The 22411-nt window shown below is 45.6% G+C and overlaps 1 protein-coding gene and 1 long non-coding RNA gene across 2 annotated transcripts in view; both read left to right on the top strand.

Annotated features, from left to right (window-relative positions):
• The window catches only part of LOC309619772, a 46483-nt gene that overhangs the window by 2914 nt on the left and 21158 nt on the right, over positions 1–22411 (top strand). The window lies entirely within an intron of this gene.
• Positions 5060–22411, top strand: part of LOC309619490 (uncharacterized protein) — a gene marked incomplete at its 5' end in the record, with an annotated part of 38510 nt that continues 21158 nt past the window's right edge. The window contains 4 exons of the mRNA XM_082374685.1: positions 5060–5475; positions 5998–6058; positions 12739–12824; positions 12939–22411. The exon at positions 12939–22411 is cut by the window's right edge and continues 21158 nt beyond it. Coding sequence (XP_082230811.1) covers positions 5060–5475; positions 5998–6058; positions 12739–12824; positions 12939–12984 — 609 coding nt within the window. The 3' untranslated portion in view covers positions 12985–22411. The remainder of the gene's footprint in view (positions 5476–5997; positions 6059–12738; positions 12825–12938) is intronic.

Below are 22411 nucleotides of genomic sequence, written 5' to 3'. Positions count from 1 at the left end.
AGTGGAGGACGAAGGCTGGAGGAGCCCAGGGCTCCGGATCTGGTGGGTGTAGACCCCCCCACACCGCCGCCAGGACAGACACCAGCTGGTCCCGTGGACCGGTCCAGCATCTCAGCTCCCAGGGAGGCGAGCCTGACCCGGAGCGAGGAGGTGACTGCCCGAGGTAAACGTCTAGCTTTCGGCGGAGAGGACTAGTACACGGCTCTCCTAACGACGAACCCTTCACGGCAGATGAAGCTGGCGGGGGAGGCTGACGCAGGGCAGGCGGAGCTGTGGGCTGGAGGGAGGCCGTCCTGGGGGACGGAGGTCACCTGCTGAGGGAACCTCATCTGCGCTCGGCCCGCTTGGGGACCTGAGGCTTCTTCCCGTCCGCAGCCCCTCACCCTCGACACAGGCTGGGTCATGTCTGTCTGCCCCTGGCAGCACAGATACTCCTACCCGGCTGTTCTCGGGTGAGCCGAGGGGTGGGGCTGTGGAGCCTGCAACTCGGGGGCCGTGAGGACCAGGCTCAGCTCACAGATGGAGGAGCAAGCCGGAGGGAGGGGCCAGCTGCCCGTGGCCGCAAGGCCAGTCGTCGCCGCTGAGATCCAGGCCCGGGGCGCTGGGCTCTCCCCACGTGCCGTCCGTGCTGCGGGCTGAGCGGGTGTGCCCTTGGTGCAGCGGACGGAGTGCGGGGCTCAGCCTGGGGCTTCAACACGGTAAGACGATGTTTGTGGATTTCATCAGCAGCTGTGACACAGGATTTCCTTTCTCTGATTGTACAGGTTTTTAAAAATTAATTAATTTTTGGACACGTTGGGTCTTCGTTGCTGTGCGCGGGCTTTCTCTGGTTGTGGCGAGCGGGGTCTACTCTTCTTTGTGGTGCACGGGCTTCTCACTGCGGTGGCTTCTCATTGCAGAGCACAGGCTCTAGGCATGCTGGCTTCAGTAGTTGTGGCATGCAGGTTCAGTAGTTGTGGCACGCAGGTTCAGTAGTTGTGGCTCACAGGCTCCAGAGCCCAGGCTCAGTAGTTGTGGCGCACGGGCTTAGTTGCTCTGTGGCATGTGGGATCTTCCCGGACCAGGGCTTGCACCCATGTTCCCTGCACCGCCAGGTGGATTCTTAAGCACTGCGCCACTAGAGAAGTCTCCGATGGTACAGTTTTAAACGTAATGTAATAGAAACCACAGGTGTATATGTATTTCAGTGTCTTCTGAGCTGTGAGGAAGTGGGGTCATTTCACAAGACATAGGTCGCCTGTGCTGCCACTTCAAAATGAAGATGCGACAGGCAGGATCCCCTCCGGGGGGGATCAGGATAAGACACTCAGACTCTGCGCAGGGAACCGTGTTGTCATGTCCTGGCTGATCCCGGGGCGTTGTTGCGTGACTACCGGGCCAGAGCTGGAAAGGGGGTCTCACCCCAGCAAAGCCTCCGTCGGGGGAAACTGCTCACCTTTAAAAGTAAGAAGCGGACCCCATGCTGTCAGAGCACCGAGTTCTCTGGAATTTCCTGGGCAGCAGGGGAGGAAGGTGGCCCAGGCCTCTGGGGTCTAGAGGGCTGGCCCGGGTCTGGCCTGTGCAGCCCCTCCCGCTCCACCCAAGGGGCCGACCTGCAGGATGGAGCCCTGAGGAACCAGGTACGAGGCAAACCCAGGGTCAGTAACGCTTTTCCAAGAGATGGCAGGCTCTGAACGTGAAGGACAAGGGCCGAGTCCCCCGACCACTGTGGGAAATGCCGTCATTTGCAGGGCTGAGGAGAGGGCAATGGGCAGCTGTGCCTCCTGCACGTGAGACCCCCGCCTGGTCCTGAACTGAGGGTAGGTGCTCCTTGAGCGGGACCCTGGGTGACTCTCCTGGCACTGGGTCAGTTAACACATCTCTCCCGGGTAGCTGCCGCTCACGATTCTGGTGTTCCCCACGGGCTTCGGCGACCACTGCTCTGTGCTCTGCAGATGCTGCATTTCTTACAGATCCAAGGTCTGTGGCAATCCTGCGTTGAGCAAATCTGGTGCCGATTCTCCAACTGCATTTGCTCATTTTGTCATGCTTTAGTTATTCTTAGAGTGTTTCAGACTTTCATCATTTGACGTGTGACAGTGATTTTACTGATTCTGACTTGGAAAACTCAGGTGCTGGTTAGTGTTTTTTAACGATGAAGTGTTAAGGTGTGTAGGCTGTTCAGATGTAAGTCTGTATACATAACAGATTGAAACATAGCGTAAGCAAGCTTTACATGCACCCGAACACCTACCAAGTCGTGTGATTCGTGTTGTTGTGATCAGTTTCCGGTGATGGAGAGATCTTGGGTTCACGTCTGAGGTCTGCCTGTCACACGCCCCAGGGGAGCCTGTGGAGCTCTGGGAACAGGACTGGGGCTCCAGGAACACTGCGCCCCCCTGCACCCTGTAGAAGGGACAGCCTGGACCAGTGTGACAGAAGTGCCACGTGGTCTGGAGCAGAGGAGGGTCACAGTCGCTCCCGGACCAAACTGGTTGGGCTCCTCTGAGCAGTTCCTAACTAGGCCCTGACCCTTTAGGCTTCAGCATCTGTATTTTCATTGTCCATTTTAGCAAGATTCCTGTTGTGTCAGTTTAGCCAGAGCTCCCCAGGCTCAACTTCTGACCACCATCAACATCTGACTGGATTCCTCATCCCCCTTCCTCCCCTAATGAGGTCTGACCCTTTGGTCTGCCCTCTGCATGAATCCTGTACGTCGGTTTAGTGCTATGATCTGAATGTGTGTCCCCCAAACTCCTGTGGAATCCTAATGCCTGAAGTGATGGTGTTGGCCTTTGGGAGGTGATGATGTCATGAGGGTGGAGCCCCTGTGAATGGGATTAGTGCCCTGATAAGAGACCCCTGAGAGCCCCCAGCCCTTCTGCCACGTGAAGACACAGGGAGAAGATGCCGTCTGTGAACCAGGAAGAAGCCTCACCAGACGTTGAATCTGCCGGCACCTTGATCCTGGACGTCCAGTCTCTAGGCTGTGAGGACTCGACTCGTGCTTAAGCCCCAAGTCCAGTCCTGTTAGAGCAGCTCAGACAGACACCTCCACCCCTGCTGTTTCCTCTGACTTCCCGTTGGTGGCACCACCCTGCTCCTGGCTGTCACCCCCGCACTGGGAGGTGAGTCCGACTTGTCCCCGTGTACAACCCCAGGGCAGGAATGAATCCCTCTCGCCTGGATCTTCTACCGTCTTGACAAGTGTTGGGTGGGACAGCGACGGGACCTAAGGATGGAGGGGTGGCTGCCGTGCGTTCCGTCAGGCAGTGTCCTCACGTGTTTGGTCTCAGGACTGGACAACTCCCGACTTTACAGAGGAGAGCGTGGAGCTGGGATTTGGTGGGCTGTGTCGATAGTTGTCTCAGTTTTCATTTATGGTAATCACTAAAAATATAGTAAGCCCGTTATATACTAACGTAAAACATTTCTTGTTTTATGAGAACTGCTTTCCAAAAACAACCCTCTACTGAGAAGAGGAAATTATACATTTTTGTTATCTTATTCTCGACTGACAAAAGCGAGAAGCGTTAACACCCGTTTCTGCATTTGTTGGTCGTAACGGTACCAGTGCCTGGAACCCTGGTCCGTAACTGGGGGAACGTGAGCACGGGGGGAATAATGCCCTGGGGCTGATGGGAACCCAGCTGTGACTTCTGGGGCCCCAGGCCACCCCCAGGGAACTGCGCCGGCAGCCTGGCCGGCATGTGAGGTCTGCAGCTCCGACCCTGAGAGCAGGGCTGCTGGGGGACCTTCAGCTGAGGGCGGCTGTGTGCCCACTCTAGCAACAGGGTCGCTCTGCCGTGTGGACCAGGCTGTAGGGAGCAACGGGGCAACGGCGGAGGCCGGGAAGCTGGGGAGACGTGGGTGGAGGTGATGGTGTGGCTTCCGGGTACATGCTGCAGGCAGAGCCAGCGGGACCTGCTGATGGAGTGGATGTTCAGGAATCAAACGGCGGAATCGAGGACGATGCCAGGAGTTCTGACATAAACAGGCAGTAAAGATGAAGCTGAAGGAAGACAGGCTGTTGAGGAGAAAATCAAAGCCGGTTTGGGGTGGAGTGGAGCCCGACGCCTGCCCAACACCACCGGACAAGATGTTCAAGGGAAGCTGGCTGTGCAGCCGGGGCGGAGGTAAAACCTGGGAGCCTGTGGGGAACAGATGTGGCTGAAAGCTGGGCCGGGGGGTGCCCGTGGAGGGCACGATGGAGGAGAGGCTGGGAGACGGGGGAAAGCAGCGGGAGGACGGAAGGATCAAGACGGGGTGGTGTCCAGGACCCCCAGGAGGAGCCTCGTGAAGGGGGAGCGAGCGAGTGAACGCCGTCAGGGTCCGGTACCGGTGCCCATGGGGCGGGGACGGGTGGCGGGAGGTGGTGAGGGAGCCAGGCCTGTTGATGGGGGGGTGGGGCAGAGGGCGCGGGCGGCTAGGGACGGGGGGCCGCGTGTATGGGAGATCCTTGCTGGGTGTTCCGTGAAGAGGGACAGTGGCGGTTGGAGGAGTGAACTCCCGGGACCTCTCAGTGTCGGGAGCTGTCGCTGCATGTTTGTGGGCTGACCGTCATAAAGCAGAAGAGTTCGGTCAGGTGCAGGGGGAGGGCGGCTGCTGAGAAAGGCCTGGACAGCCCCTGGCACCAGCGCGAAGAGGCCTTAGACGGGGCGTGGACGGGGCCCTCGAGGCAGCGGGAGAGGTGAACTTGAAGGTGAGAAGATCTGGATGTTCTCTTCGGTGCAGAGGCTCAGATTCCCCTCCCTGCCGCCTGGGCCCTGATCTCTGAGACCCTCCGGACACCCTCCTCTTACAGGGCCGACTTGATCTGCCTCTGACCGTGGTGGGTCCCAGCTCCTGCCCCGTCCTCCCCAAACCCCAGCCTGTATCCACACAGGTGCAGGCTACTCCCCGGGTGCACAGTAAACACTTGTCTACCCAGTAGCGTGTACACACGGTGAAACCTTTATCTCTTTGAGATCTTTTTTTTGTGTCCTATCCATAAATACCCAGAAGCAGGATTTCGGGGCCATGGGGCAGGTCTGTTAGCTTCCTGAGCAACCTCCCCAGTCTGACAGAAAGCGACCGGGTGATGCAGGAGGTGGACACCTGGAATGACCCCCAGGCCGGGCAGCTCTGTGACCCTGCTGGGCGGGGCCCGGGGGAAGCTGAGCGGGGAGGGTGGCGGGATGCAGGAGGGTGGGCCGTGGGGCTCTGTGTTGGGGAAGCCCGGATCCTGCAGGTCCTGGCTGCGTCCTGTTCTCTGCAGACACACGTGCACGGAGGCCTCCTGTTCTGCTCCGCGGGCAAGGATGCCGGCGACTGGGGAGGCCGGCCTGGGAACACCGCCACCTGCCCCTCCCCCAGCGAGGTGACCACACGCAGAGCTGGTGACTACTGCTCCTCGCCCGCTGAGTGTTCTCCGGAGACACTTCTGCCACTGCCACTGCTGCAACAGATGCCGTCACCTCCACACTCAGTGCCTACTGAATGCGTACCACGCAGCAGGTGCTGCAGGACCTGGAGCAGGTCATCCCAGGGGGCCCTACAGCAGCCCGTGTCACAGGGAAGGAGGGACCCGGCGGAGGACTGTCTCTGGCTCCTCACACGGCCGGGGCTGGCCCCAGGTCCCTGGCGCCGTGAGAGACCCGGCCCCTCGCTGGCCGGCTTCAGTTATAATGCTCACTGTGCTCGCGAGTCGGGGGGTTGCCTGGGCTGGGCCGGGCGGGTCTTAGGCGCCCCCTCACAGCCTGGTGGGTGGGCGGGCGGCTGGCAGAGCGAAGGCCAGAGCTCTCAGGCCGCCCACCCGCTTCTCCTGGGTGGGCATACAGGGCCGGGAGACGCATGCGGCCGTGCTTAGACCTCGTCCACCTCAGGAGCGGGGCTGGGGCCGGAGCCCAGGGAGCACGGACCTACCCGCTGTGCCACGTTAACGCTGGAGAAGGGTCACCTGCAGATGCTCAGGCCTGGCTGACGCCTCATCTCTGAGAGGAACAGCCTGAGACAGACCAGAACTGCCTCCCCGCCCAGGAAGAAGAGTCTGGAGAGACGGGAAGAAGACCCGGCAATGCCAGGACAGCAGGGACTGCAGGTGATCTTGAACAGTGTGGGAGATGGGTTCCCTGCCCCAGCCTCACGGTTATGTCTGCGTAACCACACTGAGGTGTAGTCAGTTAGCAGCGTCACCTCGCAGTCACGTCTGCATAACCGCACTGAGGTGTAGTCGGTCAGCAGCATCACCTTGCGGTCACGTCTGCGTGACCACACTGAGGTGTAGTCAGCAGCGTCACCTCGCGGTCGTGTCTGCGTGACCGCACTGAGGTGTAGTCAGCGTCACCTCGCGGTCGTGTCTGCGTAACCGCACTGAGGTGTAGTCGGTCAGCAGCGTCACCTCGCGGTCGTGTCTGCGTAACCGCACTGAGGTGTAGTCAGCAGTGTCACCTCGCGGTCGTGTCTGCGTAACCACACTGAGGCGTAGTCGGTCAGCAGCGTCACCTCGCGGTTGTGTCTGCGTAACCGCACTGAGGTGTAGTCAGTTAGCAGCGTTCCTTTCAGATATACAGTGTGGCGATTCCAAACTTTTACATTGTACACCACTTACAGTTACTATGAAACATCGCCTGTGTTCTCTGTGTTGTATAATACGTTCTTCAAGCTTACTGTATACGTAGTAGCTTGTACCTCTTGATCCCATGCCCCAGTATTATCCCTCCTCCTCCCTCTCCTCACTGGGAGCCACTAGTTCATTCTCTGAGTGTTTTGTGTTCACGAGTTTTATTTTTTACATTCTGCATTTAAGTGATACTCATACAGTATGTTTTTCTCTAACTTATTTCATTTAGCAAAGTACTCTCCGTTATATCCATGTGGTTGCAAAATACCCTCCACTACATGCATGTTGAATGAGGTTTGGTTTAATCCATCTCAACCCCCAATTAAAATGGATAACAGAGATATAGATAATACTAGGTTTAGGTTGACAGATGGTGAGATTTGATATAGTACTGACGGGGGTGCAAGTTTTTGTCATGTTAATCACATTGAGCCTGCTATTAACGGGATGCACTGAGAGGTGGAATGGGGATAGGCCTGGATTTATGGTTAGGGCTATTGTTGCTGCTGTTGGATTGAATATTTTTGTGATGGTTCGTTGGCCGGAGTGCAAGTTAACAATAACTGCTATTATCAGTAGTATTGATGTGGCAGCTTGTGTTAGAAAATATTTAGTGGATGCTTCTATAGCTCATGGGTTAAATTTTTTTATTATAATGGGAATAATGGCTAGTATATTTATTTCGAAGCTGATTCAGATTAATAATCAGTGGGAGCTGGTTATTACAATTACAGTTCAGTTCCTGAGATAATGGTTGTTAAGATGATAATAAAGATGATGGGATTTATTAGTGCAGGAAAGGTATAAACCAACATTTTTGAGGCCCAAGAGCTTATTTAGCTGACCTTATTATAGAATATGCCGTAATATGGAAGCATGAAGAATTCTGAACTCTGAAGGGTAGGTTCAGTTTCTGTGATCCTTAAAATAAGAGGATTTAAACCTCTGTTAGTTACTCTATCAAAGTCTTTTGTCAGACATATTTCTTATGTTTGTGGAGGGATGCTTGATATAATAGGTGATGAGACGTGTCATATGCATAGGGCTAGTGTTAGTGGTAGGAAATTTTTTCAGAGTAAATGTGTTAATCATATCAGAGTCAAGGCTAGAATACTCGAATTCATAGGAAGGAGACTGTTAATAGTAGTGTTTTTTTTTTAAATTTATTTTTATTTTATTTATCTTTGGGTTGCATTGGGTCTTTGTTGCTGTGCATGGGCTCTCTAGTTGCGGCGAGCAGGGGCTACTCCTCATTGCGGTGCATGGGCTTCTCATCACGGTGGCTTCTCTTGTTGCGGAGCGTGGGCTCTAGAGTGCAGGCTTAGTAGTCGTGGCACATGGGCTCAGTAGTTGTGGCTCACTGGCTGTAGAGTGCAGGCTCAGTAGTTGTGGCTCACGGGCTTAGTTGCTCCGCGGCATGTGGGATCTTCCCGGACCAGGGCTCGAACCCGTGTCCCCTGCATTGGCAGGAGAATTCTTAACCACTGTGCCACCAGGGAAGCCCAGTAGTAGTGTTTTGATGATAAAATTGGTTGTATAGAGTTCTGGTATGTATAGGTTGTGGAATGCTCCTAGGAGTAAGATTGTTGTGAAGATATTTATCATAATAATGTTGGCATATTCTGCTAGGAAAAATATGGTGAATGGGCCTGCTGCATATTCTACATTGAAACCTGATGCAAGATCAGTTTCTCCTTCTGTCAGGTCAAAGGGGTCTCAATTCGTTTCTGCTAGAATGGAAAGAAATATTATAGCCAGTGGGTTATGATGGGAAAATTACTCATAATTGTTCTTGTGTTGTGATGAGGGTTGAAAGAGTGAAAGATCCATTTATTCGGAGAACCAATAAAAGAATAATTGCTGGCGTTACTTCATATAAAATTGTGCCACTGCTCATAGGGCTCCAATTAGTGTGTATTTTGAGTTGGAAGCCCATCGGCATAATAAAATAGAGTATACAGCTAGGCTTGATATAGCTAGTATAAATAATACTCCCAGGTTTTTATTAATGAAGGGGTAGGGTATGGGTAGGGGGACTCATATGGTTAGGGCTAGGATTGGGGCGATGATGAATATGGAGATGGAGGATGTAGCTGGTTGTAGCCGTTCTGTGATGAATAATTTGACTGCATCAGCAATGGGTTGTAATAGGCCGTATGGTCCCACGATATTTGGCCCTTTTCGGAGTTGCACATAACCTAAAATTTTTCGTTCAGTTGGTGTTAGGTGTGCTACGGCTAAAAGAATAGGGATAACAAGCATTAAGTTGTTGATTGTAAACATTTTGCTAGGGAGAGGATTTGAACCTCTGGTCATAAAGGTTTAAGTTATATGCAGTTACCGGGCTCTGCCACCTTAACAAACCCTGGTCTAGGGTGGCTATTTTTTTTTTTTTTTGCGTCCATGTCTTTTTAATATTCCATGTAATGAAATGGGAGTATGCATAAAGCATACTTCTGCGATATACCAAAGCATGATGGTTATTTCCAAGAAAAGCATCGACAGGATTGTTTCAACTGCAGGCTGAATATCTGCTTTTCTCATGGAACACCATTTGGAAATAAGACTAACAGATAAACTGTAGTTATTCAGAATTGGCTTTTGGCAGGTATTTTCTTGAAAATAACACAAGTGAGTCTGTCATTTTGAGAAAGACATATTTGTTGCCAATGTTAAAACTTGAGCTTTTAAGCAAATATTAGAATTTTTGAAACATATCTGCCACAGTGAGATTGACAATTTCCCAAAGTTTAGAGATTTTTCAGATGAGATTGGTGGTGGTGGTAACAAATGTTATATTTTTTGATATTGTATATTCAAACGTGTCAATATGTAGTAGATCTGCCTAATTCACTAAACCAAAATTTTCCAAACAACCAAGGACGAAGGCATAAAACTACAAAATCATGCATGGGTAAAAGGTACATTCAAAGTGCAATACAGACCAATGGATTTTAATGTAACCAAATACAAAAAGTTCATTGTTATAATTTCAGATTCCACATTTCACTAACCTTTAAGAAACTACTTGCTGAGCTTTGGTGCATTATTAAAGTAGACTATACATGATTTTTGGAAAAGATACTTAGGGTGGCTATTTTGTATTTGTTGATTAAGTTAAGATTATATCATTAATTATTTGAAGGTGCTTATGTGAAGTGGGTCTTATTTCTCTTGTACTTTCATACTGGGAGAAATATATAATAGAAACTGACCTGGATTACTCCGCTCTGAATTCAGATCACGTAGAATTTTTTTTTTTAACATCTTTATTGGAGTATAATTGCTTTACAATGGTGTGTTAGTTTCTGCTGTATAACAAAGTGAATCAGCTATACATATACATATATCCCCATATCCCCTCCCTCTTGTGTCTCCCTCCCACTCTCCCTATCCCACCCCTCTAGGTGGTCACAAAGCACCAAGCTGATCTCCCTGTGCTATGCGGCTGCTTCCCACTAGCTATCTATTTTACATTTGGTAGTGTATATATGTCCATGCCACTCTCTCACTTCCCCTTCCCCCTCCTCGTGTCCTCACGTCCACTCTCTACGTCTGCGTCTTTATTCCTGTCCTGCCCCTGGGTTCTTCAGAACCACCTGATCGAGGTCGTAAACCCAGCTGTCAATATGAACTCTAGGATAGGATTGTGCTGTTATTCCTAGGATAACTTGTTCCGTTGATCAGTTTTTGGATCAATAAGGGATACTATGTTTTGACTAGTAAGTCTAGATTTTAATCACTTGGAGGCTTTTTTATTCTCCGAGGTCACCCCAACCAAAATTGTTGACTCATGTGAAATTTTGTTATCCCTTGGTGGTTTAATTATATATTTTTGGATTAACTAATTAAAGCTCCATAGGGTCTTATTTTGTTATTCCTGCCTTTTTATGGGAAGGTCAATTTCACTGATTAAAAGTAAGAGACAGTAAAACCCTCGTGTGGCCATTCATACAAGTCCTTATTTAGAGAACAAGTGATTATGCTACTTTGCACGGTCAGGATACCGTGGCCGTTTAACAGTTGTCACTGGGCAGGCAGTGCCTCTAATACTAGTTATGCTGGAAGTGATGTTTTTGGTAAACAGGCGGGGTTTGTGTTTGCCGAGTTCCTTTTCCTTTTTTTAATCTTTCCTTGGGTGCACGCCCTGTGTTATATTAACAGTGCATTTAATAAATAATTTAGTGTTGAGTTGTATTTATTTACTGTTAATTATCAGCATATTATTAGTTACTGATGTAAACTTATGCAAGGAGAAATATTTCTTGTTACTCATATTAACAGTATTGCTTCTATAACTTAATAGATTGGTCCAGTAGTAAGACTAGGAGTTGATTTGTTTGTTGTTGGTATTGGGATATATTTATTGTTGAGCTTGAATGCCTTCTTAATTGGTGGCTGCTTTTATGCCAGCTGTGGTGGTGTTTGTTTTTTACTCTCTAGTTATGGTCGTATCCATTTCTAAAAAGCTGTACCTTTTTAGACTAACATTTAAAAATACATTAAAACTTAAAACGGTTTTTAGTACTTTTTAAGGTTGAATTGAAATTCTTTTTCTGGACAACCAGCTGTCACCAGGCTCGTTAGGCTTGTTAGCTCTACTTACGAATCTTCTCACTATTTTGCCACATAGATGAGTTTGTTCTAATAAACTGTTCATAAGTAGCTTGTTTGGTTTTGGGTTATTTAAGTTCTCTTTGTTAAATTTTTGCTAGTTAAATCATTATGCAAAAGGTACAAGGGGTAAACTTTGCTTTTTATTACTTCTAATATTTCATCATTCCCTTATGGTACTTCCTCTATAGCGCCAGAGGGTAATTTAAATTCTATCTCCTATACTTTAAATGTTGAGTGAATGCTTAATCCGCTTATGCTAATATAACAGGAGGGGTGTTGTTGGGCTAGCTTTAGTTCAAGGCATTCATGGGATATGAAATCTCCTGGGTGGAGAGTAGGTGCTTCATTTAAGCTATGCTTTGATTTATCCAAGCACACTTTCCAGCATGCTTACCTTATGACCTGTCTCCTTGCATATGATTAGTATTTGCTAGTAGATTATAGGAAATCATCATTATACTTGAGTAGGATGACGGGCGGTGTGTGCGTGCTTCACGGCCTTATTCAACTAGGCACTCTAAATTTACTACTAAATGCTCCTTTGGTTTTTAGATTTCATGAAAAGTTTCATGTGGCGAAAATATGTTCTAGATATAGAAAATGTAGCCCATTTCTTCCCACCCTGTAGGTTACAACTTGACCTAACATTTTTTATGTATAATAGTTATGCTTACTTGTATGCCTTTTTAGGGTTCGCTGAAGATGGCAGTATATAGACTGAACTAGCAAGGGCTGGTGAGGCTTATCGGGGTTCACCGATTATAGAAGAGGCTCCTCTAGAGGGGTGTGAAGCAGCACCAAGTCCTTCGAGTTTAAGCTGCTGCCAGTAGTACTTTGGCGAATAATTTTGTTCTTGTAATTATTTGGGTTTAGGGCTAAGCATAGTGGGGTATCTAATCCCAGTTTGGGTCTTAGCTGCTGTGTAATCAGGAAATACTAAAGTCATTTTCATCGTCTACTTTCATTTTAGTTATGGCTTAATTAAAACTTAACTTTATTTTGCATTATCTTTAACACGCTTTATGCCGTATTTCTATTAATTAGAGTTAATCGTATGACCCTGGTGGCTAGCATGAAATTTACCAACCCTAGTTAATATAACTTAGTCGAACTTTCATTTATAGCTTAATTTTTATCATTGCTGTTTCCTGTGGGTGTGGTTGAGCAAGGTGTTGTGAGCTGCTGGTGCGGCGTGCTTGATGCCTGCCTCTTTCAGTCTCAGTGATCGAGAGGGCATTCTCACTGGGGCGTGGATGCTTGCATGTGTAATTTTATTAAAAACCAGTAGAACGGCTGGGACCAAACCTGTGTGTTTATGGAGTTAATGAACTCATTTAGGCATTTTCAGTGCCTTGCTTTAGGGTTTAAGCTACATTAACAAGTTGACGTAGGTGATGGATTAATATTTACATGATTATTTTATGCGGCTTATGTCAGATTTAGTATTAAGATTTTGATAAAAATGGTCGATAGATCTAGGGAGATGTCTGTTTATACAAGTGGTGAGTATCTAAGTAGTTTATTGGTACTGTTAACGACAGGTTGGCCCTGGCCATCGCCCTCTACAAGGAGGAAATCCCGTGCTGGAGCAGCTGCTCGCTTTCAGCACCCCTGAAAGGAGTTCCAGGTGGAGAGCTGAAACCAGGCTCTCTGTGCTGGGAAAACTGGCAGAACAGGTCTTCAGATAGTATTTTCAGGAGCCCATTTTATGAGCCCAATTCTTGTATCTCTTTATATCTAGAAAAGCACTAAAATCCTTCACGGTGACGTCTGCTCTTCATGACTAGCAGTAACCTGCTCAAGACTAGCAGAAATCTTCAGTAAAAAATATGTGCTTGATTGCATATATTCCCCCTGCACCAGAATCACATCTATACTGACCTTCCCCCTGCCTCTTTGGGGCAGTTTCTCAGAGCTGTCTGGCATGCTGTCTCCCGGGCTGCAGTCCTCATTTTGCCCCAAATAAAACTTAACTCGCAACTCTCATGTTGTGCATTTTTTTAGAAGTCAACAGTGCGATTGGGTTATTTTCTTGTCTGTTTAATTTTGGGTAGGTGATTAAACTCTGTACTTGCACACGTGCGTGTAATCTTATGTCCTGTAACCATTGACTGAACTTATGGTTGATGATGATGGTAAATGATGTTCAATTAAAGTCCAGTTACAATTTATTTGAGTTAAGGCCTCAGATGGCCATAGCTGAGTCCAAGCATCCCTTAAAAGTTAAAAAATACCAAATGCATGACACCACAGTTATGTGTGAGCATGGGCTGATTAGTCATTAGTCCATCAAGATGTCTTGTTTAAGAGGAAAGAATGGGCGATTTTAGGTGAGATGATCCTGAAATAAGAACCAGATGTCTGATAAAGTTCATCAGTAGAAACCCGCACAGATCACAGGCCCGGAGCGAGAAGAGGGACACCTGCCAAGTGGGTCGATGGTCTCACTCGGCCTGGTGATTAAGCTCGTGATCTATTGGATATGATATGCATGTTGACCTGAATTGATTTGACTTAATGTGCTGTGTACGATTAACAATGTATATGTTCTATGTAATATCAATAATAACATGCTTATAAGCACGGGGTAAATAATGTATGATTATACCTAAAATGTATTACTTATGTATGTATTGATGTGGTGATGCAGATATGCACGAAGTACACACTAGTTTATTGTAAAATGAGGTCATTTTAATACTGAAATGGTACTCAATAATTTGTAAATGTCCCATGACAAAAAGTTTCAGGGAATAGTGTAAGTAGAATTTCAGCTTTGGGTGCTGATGGTGGAGCTGGAGCTACTTCCTCGAGTCTTAGGGAGATGTGTGTTCTCCTTCTCTGGTTTATAAGACCAGGATGATGTATCTTCTACAAAGACTCTTCATTTCAGGAGATTATTTTCAACAATACTGGTTACTGGCATTAGTACTAGGATTAGAAAGAAGTATAAAATAGATGCTAGTTGTCCAGTGATAAGAAAAGGATGCTCTACATGTTGTCCCCCAATTCATGTTAGTGTTAATAGGTCTGCCACTAGGATTCAGAACAGACATTGGCTAAGGGGTCAGAATATCATGCTTCATTGCTTGGATGTGTGGAGCATTGGGATAAATGCTAGGATTACAATCAAAAAGATTAGGGCTAGTATTCCTCCTAGTTTATTGGGGATTGATTGTAGGATTGTGTATGCAAATAGGAAGTACGTTCTTGTTTAATGTGAGGTGGTATATTGAGAGGATTTGCTGGGGTGTAGTTGTCGGGGTCTCCTAGTAAGTCGGTTGAGAATAAGACTAATGCCATCAATGCTAGAACTAGTAATAAAGCACCTAAAATGTCTTTAATTGTATAGTAGGGGTGAAATGGAATTTTGTCTATGTCAGATGGGATTCCTTTGGGGTTATTAGGTCCTGTTTCGTGAAGGAATAGTAGGTGGACGGCTGCTAGTGCTGCAGTGATGAATGGGAGAATGAAATGGAGGGTGAAGAATTGTGTAAAGAGTTGCTTTTACCGAGAAGCCGCCTCAGACCCATTCGACAAGGTTTGTACCGATGTACGGGATTGCTGAGAGGAGGCTAGTCATATCTGTTGCTCCTCAAAATGGGATTTGTCCTCAGGATAATACATAGCCTATGAATGCTGTGGCTATAACTGTAAATAGGATAATTCTGATCTTTCATGTTTCTAGAAAAGCATAGGACCCATGATATAGCCCACATCCTACATGAATAAGTAGGCAAATAAAGAATACGGAAGCTCCGTTTGCATGTACATACCGAATGATTCATCTATGATTTACGGCAGATGGGTGTCACTGATCAGAAAGCAGTTATTGTGTCTGATGTGATGTATTGCTAGGAACAAGCCTGTTAAGATTTGTAAAATCAAAGTTTCCCAACAGGGAGCCAAAATGTCATCATGATGAAATGTTTGATGAGGCTGGAATATCAATGAATGCACTGTTGATGATTTTTATTAATGGGTGTGATTTTCAGATGTTGGTCACTAGTGTTCTTATAGTTGAATAACAACGATGATTTTTCATGTCATTGGCCATGGTTAGATTGCATGTAAGAATAATGATACACTGCATTTATTTTGAGTCCTTTGTGATTTTGTGGGGTTTTCTCCAAAACCTTCCCCTGTCTGTGGAGGGCTTGGACTGATTGTGGGTGGTGGTGCTGGTTGTGGGATTGTGTTGACTTTTGGTGGTTCATTTTTAGATTTAATGGTTTTTTCTTTTTTAAAAAAAGCAGGAAAGTAGGATGTATTGGTGGGCCCGAGTAAGGAGGGGATGGCGCCAAGGCCCTCCTGAGCTCAGGGCCCGCCACGTGTCCAGGGGCCACGACTAGGGCTGTATTTTACCCCACAGCCATCCGGGATGAGCCGCTTTTCTGCCACCATGTCGTCAAATTCATCCGCATTAAACTTAGTAAGTCCCCACTTTGTGGAGACGTAGATCTTCTGGAGGCCAGAGCACTTGGACTGGGCCCTGCAGAGGGCCTCAGTCACGTGCTCCTCGTCCTGCAGCTTGGTGTGGATGGGCATGATGACTTGGCCATCGTGGACCCCGGCCACCGTGCTCTGGAGCTCTCCAAAGGCACCTCGCATACCTGTCTGCAGCCTAGATTGGGGACAGCATGCCAGTCACGAGTGTCCACTGGAAAGGGCCGAATCCAGCGTCCCTGAGGGCAACCTGTACAGGCAACAGGCTGCACGTACGACCGAGGAGGCTGCTGTCTGCAGCCATTGCACACCGGGCCCCCACAGGGAAAGGAGCACGGTTGGCTTAACTGGCTGCAAACTAATGGCATTTTTGATTTATTTAGGGGGGATGTGGTAGTGTTTGGTAATACAACAGCTATAGCTACTGAACAGTACCCGGAAGTTTGGGTTCCTAATGAGACTGTCTTGGGTATATTTCTTTCAGGCTTAATAGAGTTTTCAGGGGTGTTTTATGTTTTAAAAGATGAGGAGGTAGAAACTGTACTTAAGTTTAGTGGGCTAGGGGATTGGGTAACTTACGATACAGGTGGTGAATCTGGTTTTCTAGGGAAGAGGCTGTGGGAATTGCGGCGTTGTACAGCTGCGCTTCTTGACTGGCGATTGTTACTAGTTGGTCACTGCTTATTGGTGGTGTGGTTATTATACAGGTTACTCGTAACTTAGAATCGTGCTCAGGGCGAGGGTAATGAAGAGTGAGAGGGGATGTAGCTTGATTAGGCCTTTTTGTTCTGATCCTAATGTAGATAATTTTATTCGAATAAGGGAGGTGGTTTTTGGTAAAATGCTTTCTAGGCAAATTAAGTCTCGGAGAGAAGATGCTGATTTTTGGCTTGTTGACGGGTTTCAGTAGGGTGGAAGACGGTGTGTGAGAGTGGGAAAGTATCCTGAGGGGGTTGGAAAACTTGTGAGATGTCTGAGAAATACTTACATTTTAACTTTTGAGAAGTAAGATTAAGTTCGAGGGCTAGAGTCAAGCCGAGGATAGTTACAGCAAGGGCCGCTGTTTTACGCAGTAGGGTGTAAGTATTTGAGGGGCTGTTACTGGAGGCGTATTGTTGGAGACGATAAACCCGGCGAAATGCTCCCAGTTAATAAGAGTTTGATAGAATTGATTAGGAATGGGTTACTTTCACTCATGAAAGTTAAGGTGGGAAAGCGAGGTTGTCCTAATAATGCAAAGAAGATAATGTGAGTACTGTGAACAGCTGTGAGGGATGTGGTGATTAGGGTTATTAACAGGGCTCAGGCGTTGGTATAAGACATATTAGCAGTCTTGATAATTAGGTCTTTAGAATAAAATCCAGTACAGAAAGGTATTCCTGTTGGGGCTAGGCTTCCGATAATGAGGGCTGTTGTAGTAAAGGGTATTGCTTTGATTAGGCCCCCTATTTTTCGGATGTCTTGTTCATCGTTTAGGCTGTGAATAGTAGACCCAGAGCATATAAATAATATGGCCTTAAAACAGGTGTGTGTGCAGATGTGGAGGAATGCTAGATAAGGCTGGTTAATACCGGTTGTTACCATTACAAAGCCTAACTGGCTTGAAGTGGAGAAAGCAACAATTTTTTTAATATCATTTTGGGTAAGAGCACATATTGCTGTAAATAATGTAGTACTAGCCCCTAAGCATAGTGTTATTGTCTGAATAAGCTCATTATTTTCTGTTAAAGGGTAGAAGCGGATGAGTAGGAAAATACCTGCTACAACTGTTGTGCTTGAGGGGAGGAAGGCTGAAACAGGGGTAGCACCTTCTATATTGCTGAGGGGAGTCAAGGGTGGAGACCAAATTGGGTGGATTTTACAGCTGTAGCTAGTACAAGTCCTATTAAAGGTAGGTTTGAGTGGCTTAGGTCAAGTATGAAGATTTGTTGCAGATCTCACACATGTAAATTAAACAGAAATCATGCTATTGATATAATAAATTCAGTGTCTCCAATACGGTTACACAGAATTGCTTGAAGAGCTGCTGTATTTATGTCTGCTCGTCTGTACCATCATCTGATAAGCTTGTTAGTGTACAGAAATACAACAGGTTTCTGTATATAAACTTGGTATCCTGCAACCTTACCAAATTCATTGAGCTCTAGTAGTTTTCTAGTGGCGTCTTTAGGATTTTCTATATGTGGTATCATGCCACCTGGAAACATGACAGTTTTATTTCTTCCCCAGTTTGGATCCCTTTTATTGCTTTTTCTTTGATTGCTGTGGCTAGGACTTCCAAAACTATAAATAATAAGTGGCGAGAGTGGACATCCTTGTCTTGTTCCTGATCTTAGAAGAAATGTTTCAGCTTTTCACCATTGAGTATGATGTTAGCTGTGGGCTTATTTATATGGCCTTTATGTTAAGGTATGTTTCCTCTATGCCCACTTTGAGGTTTTATCATAAATGGCTGTTGAGTTTTGTCAAAAGCTTTTCTGCATCTATTGAGATAATAATATGGGTTTAATTCAATTTGTTAATGTAGTGTATCACATTGATTTGTGGATATTGAACCATCCTTGTATCCCTGCTTGATCATGATGTACGATCTTTTTAATGTATTCCTGGATTCAGCTGCTAATTCACTGAGGATTTTTGCATATATGTTCATCAGTGTTACTGGCCTGTGACTTTCTTTTTTCCTTGATTTATCTGGTTTTGGTATCAGGGTGATGGTGGCTTCATAGAATGAGTTCAGAAATGTTCCTTCCTCTGCAGTTTTTTGGAATGATTTCAGAAGGGTAGGTATTAACTCTTCTCTGAAAGTCCAGTGGAATTCACCTGTGAAGCCATCTGGTCCTGGACTTTTGTTTGTTGGGAGTTTTTAAATTACTCATTCAATTTCGGCACTGGTAATTGGTCTGTTCATACCTTCTGTTTCTTCCTGGTTCAGTCTCAAGATTTTGTACATTTCTAAGAACTTGTCCGTTCCTTCTAGTTTGCCCATTTCATTGGTGTATAGTTGCTCATAGTAGTCTACTTATGATCCTTTGTATTTCTGTGGTGCTGGTTGTAACTTCTTTTTCACTTCTGATTTTTATTTATTGGGCCCTCTCCCTTTTTTTCTTGATTGAGTCTGGGTAAAGGTTTATCTATTTTGTTTCTCTCTTCAAAAAACCAGCTCTTTGTTTCATTGATCTTTCTGGTTTTTATTCTTTTTCATTTATATCTGCTCTGATCTTCAAGATTTCTTTCCTTCTAAATGTGGGTTTTGTTTATTCTTTTTCTAGTTCCTTTGGGTGTAAGGTTATATTGTTAGAGATTTTTCTCGTTTCTTGAGGTAAACTTGTATCCCTAAAACTTCCTTCTTAGAACTGCCTTTGCTGCATCCCATAGATTTTTGGATCATTGTGTTTTTGTTTTCATTTGTCTCCAGGTATTTTTTTTATTTCTTCTTTGACTTCTTCAGTGACCCATGGGTTGTTTAGTAGCATATTATTTAGGCTCCATGTGTTTGTGCTTTTTGCAGTTTTCTTGTCGATTTCTAGTCTCATAGCATTGTGGTCGGAAAAGATCCTTGATATTATTTCAATTTTCTTACTGCGGTTTGTATTGAGGCCTAGCATGTGATCTATCCTGGAGAATGTTTCATGTGCACTTGAAAAGAATGTGTACAGTAAGTTCCCTACACATGAATGAGTTCTGTTCTGAGAGTGCGTTCGTAAGTCCAACTTGTTTGTAAGTCCAACAAAGTTAGCCTAGGTACCCAACTAACACAGTTGGCTATATAGTACTGTACTGTAATAGGTTTATAATACTTTTCACACAAATAATACACAAAAACAAACACAAAAATTAAAACATTTTTAATCTTACAGTACAATGCTTTGAAAAGTACAGTAGTACGTTACAACAGCTGGCATACAGGGGCTGGCATCAAGTGAACAGGCAAGAGTTACTGACTGGAGGAGGGAGGGGAGGTGGGAGATGGTAGAGCTGAAGGATTGTCAGCAATAGAAGACAGGGCAAGCTGCAATTTCAGTCACCCCTGATGTTGATGGCACAGGTTCTGGTTCCTTGCTGCATTCAATTCTGTCTGCCCTCTTGAAAAAACGACCCAGTGATGTCTGGGTAGTAGCTCTTTTTTTCTCATCATAGATGACACGGCAGCATGGAATTACATTCTGAATGGCAGCTGCAACCTTTGTCTACCATTCTGTGTTCGGGTCCTGTGCCTCAAAAACTAACAGTGCCTCCTCAAATAAAGAAAGTCCCCATGCCATTTCCTGCATCATGAATCTCTTCGGTTCTTCACTTACTTCTTCTTCCTCTTGTTGCTCCATTCTCTCAGTTGTTTTCACTTTTGTTTCAATTGTTATCGCCTGGCGCTTCTTAGCAGTACCAGCCACATCACCACTGCTTTTACGCTTGCTTCCGGACATCCTGGGCTTGAAATAAAGGTACTGTACTACTGTACTCTATACAGTACTGTATAGTAAACTACACAAAAGCACAGCCACTTGTAGAGGATGCACGCACGTGACAATGTACGCCAGACGTGTGAACTAACTTATGTGATTGGACATGCGAGTGCATGTTTGCATCTTTAAAAATTCGCATCTTGAAGGTTCGTATGTAGGAGACTTACTGTTTTCTGCTTTTAGATGGGATATTCTAAATATATATATATGAAGTCCATCTGAACTAATGTGTCATTTAAGGCCAGTGTTTCCTTATTGAATTTTCTATCTGGATGATCTGTCCACTGATTTGTAAGTGGTGTTAAAAGTCCCCCACTATTACTGTGCTACTGCCAATCTCTCCCTTTATGTAAATACTTGCCTTATATATTTAGGTGTTCCTATGTTGGGTGCATATATATTTACAACAGTTGTATCTTCTTGGATTGACCCCTTGAGCATTATATAATGTCCTTCTTTGTTTCTTGTAACAGTCTTCGTTTTGAAGTCTGTTTTGTCTGATAAGTATTGCTACCTAAGCTTTGTTTTGATTTCCATGTGCATGGAATACCACTTTCCGTCCCCTCACTTTCAGTCTGTATGTTTAGATCTGAAGTGAGTCTCTTGTAGGCAGCGTATATACAGGTTTTGCTTTTGTATCCATTCAGTCAGTCTGTCTTATTGGAGTATTTAGTCCATTTACATTAAAGTAACTATTGATATGTATGTACTTATTGCCATTTTGTTATTTGTTTTGGGGTCGTTTTTGTAGTTTTTAAAATTCCTTTTGTTTTTTTGTGATTTGATGACTATCTTTAGTGTTTAGATTTCCTCTGTTCTTTCTATCTTTGTGTAGCATTATAGATTTAGGCTTTGTCATTACCATGAGGTTATATATAGTAATATTACATGTGTGATTATTTTAAGTTGCTGATCACTTAATTTCAGACGCATTTTAACAATCCTGCATTTTTACTCTCCTCATGATTACTGTCTTTGTCATATTTTACATCTGTTTTGTAGATGATCACACTAAATTGACTTTTAACTTTCTTACTTGCTTTGTACATGATTTAGTACCTTTACTAAATATTTGCCTTTACTGATGAGCTTTTTCCCTTTGTAATTTTTGTGTTTTTAGTTGTGGCCTTCTCTTTTTTTGCTTAGAAAAGTCCTATTAATATTTTTGTAAAGCTGGTTTGGTGGTGCTGAACTTTTTAGCTTTTGCTCATCTGTAAATTCCTTGATCTCTCCATCAAATCAAAGTCTTGCTGGGCAGAGTATTCTTGGTTGTAGGTTTTTCCCTTTTATCACTTTAAATATATTGTGCTCCTCCCTTCTGGCCTGCAGAGTTTGTTGAAAAGTCAGCTGGTAGCGTTATGGGAGTTCCCTTGTTGCTTTTCCTTTGCTGCTGTTAATGTTCACGCCAATTTTTGCTGTTTTACTTACAATGTGTCTTGGTGTGATCCTCCTTCGGTTGATCCTGTTTGGGACTCTCTGTGCTTCTAGGAGCTGGATGTCTGTTTCCTCTCCCAGGTTACAGAAGTTTTCAGCTATTTCTTCAAACGTGTTCTCTGCCCCTTTTTCTCTTCCCTTTCTAGGACCTTTATGTGTAAATATTAGTGCACTTGAGGTCCCAGAAGTCTCTTACACTGTCATTTCTTATTTCTTCTCTTTAGCATCAGTGATTTCCACGACTGTCTTCCAGCTTACTAATCCATTCCTCTGTATCAGTCTGTTGATTTCGCCTACTGTATTCATTTCAGTTATTATATTCTTCACCTCTGTTGGGTTTTTTATGTTTTCTAACACTTTAAAACTTCTAACTTCTTGCTCCGTTAATGCATTCTCCCCCTGAGTTCTTTGATCAGCTTTATGATCATTCATCCTGAGGTAGATTGCTTATCTCCACTTCACTTAGTTTTTCTTCTGGGGTTTTATCTCATTCCTTCATTTGGAATATGTTCCTCTGTCACTTCATCTTGCCTAAATCGCTGTACTTCTGCGTATCTGGCGGTTGGTTATGTTTCCCGCCCTTGGAGAAGTGGCCCTCTGTAGGAGACATCCTGAGTGCCCCAGAAGCACACTCTCCTCCTGTCGCCAGAGCTGTATGCTCCAGTGGTTCCCCCAGTGAGGGCTGCGTAGGTCCTACTGCTGTGGCGGTCTGACTACTGAGGGTGCCCTGGTGGGCGTGGCTGGCCCCCATCCATGTGGTTGCCAGGCCCTGCCTTGCACAGAGGCTGCCAGATTCTGGTTGGTGGGGCCAGGTCACGAGGTGGCTGGCTGCAGAATCCCCGGGGGCGCCCCAGGCTAGTGCTGCCTCACG

This window comes from Balaenoptera borealis (assembly GCF_965194805.1).
Source record: "Balaenoptera borealis genome assembly, chromosome: 21".
Classification (NCBI taxonomy): Eukaryota; Metazoa; Chordata; class Mammalia; order Artiodactyla; family Balaenopteridae; genus Balaenoptera; species Balaenoptera borealis.
Note: the sequence above shows the minus strand (reverse complement) of the source record. Positions and strands in the feature narration are given on the sequence as shown.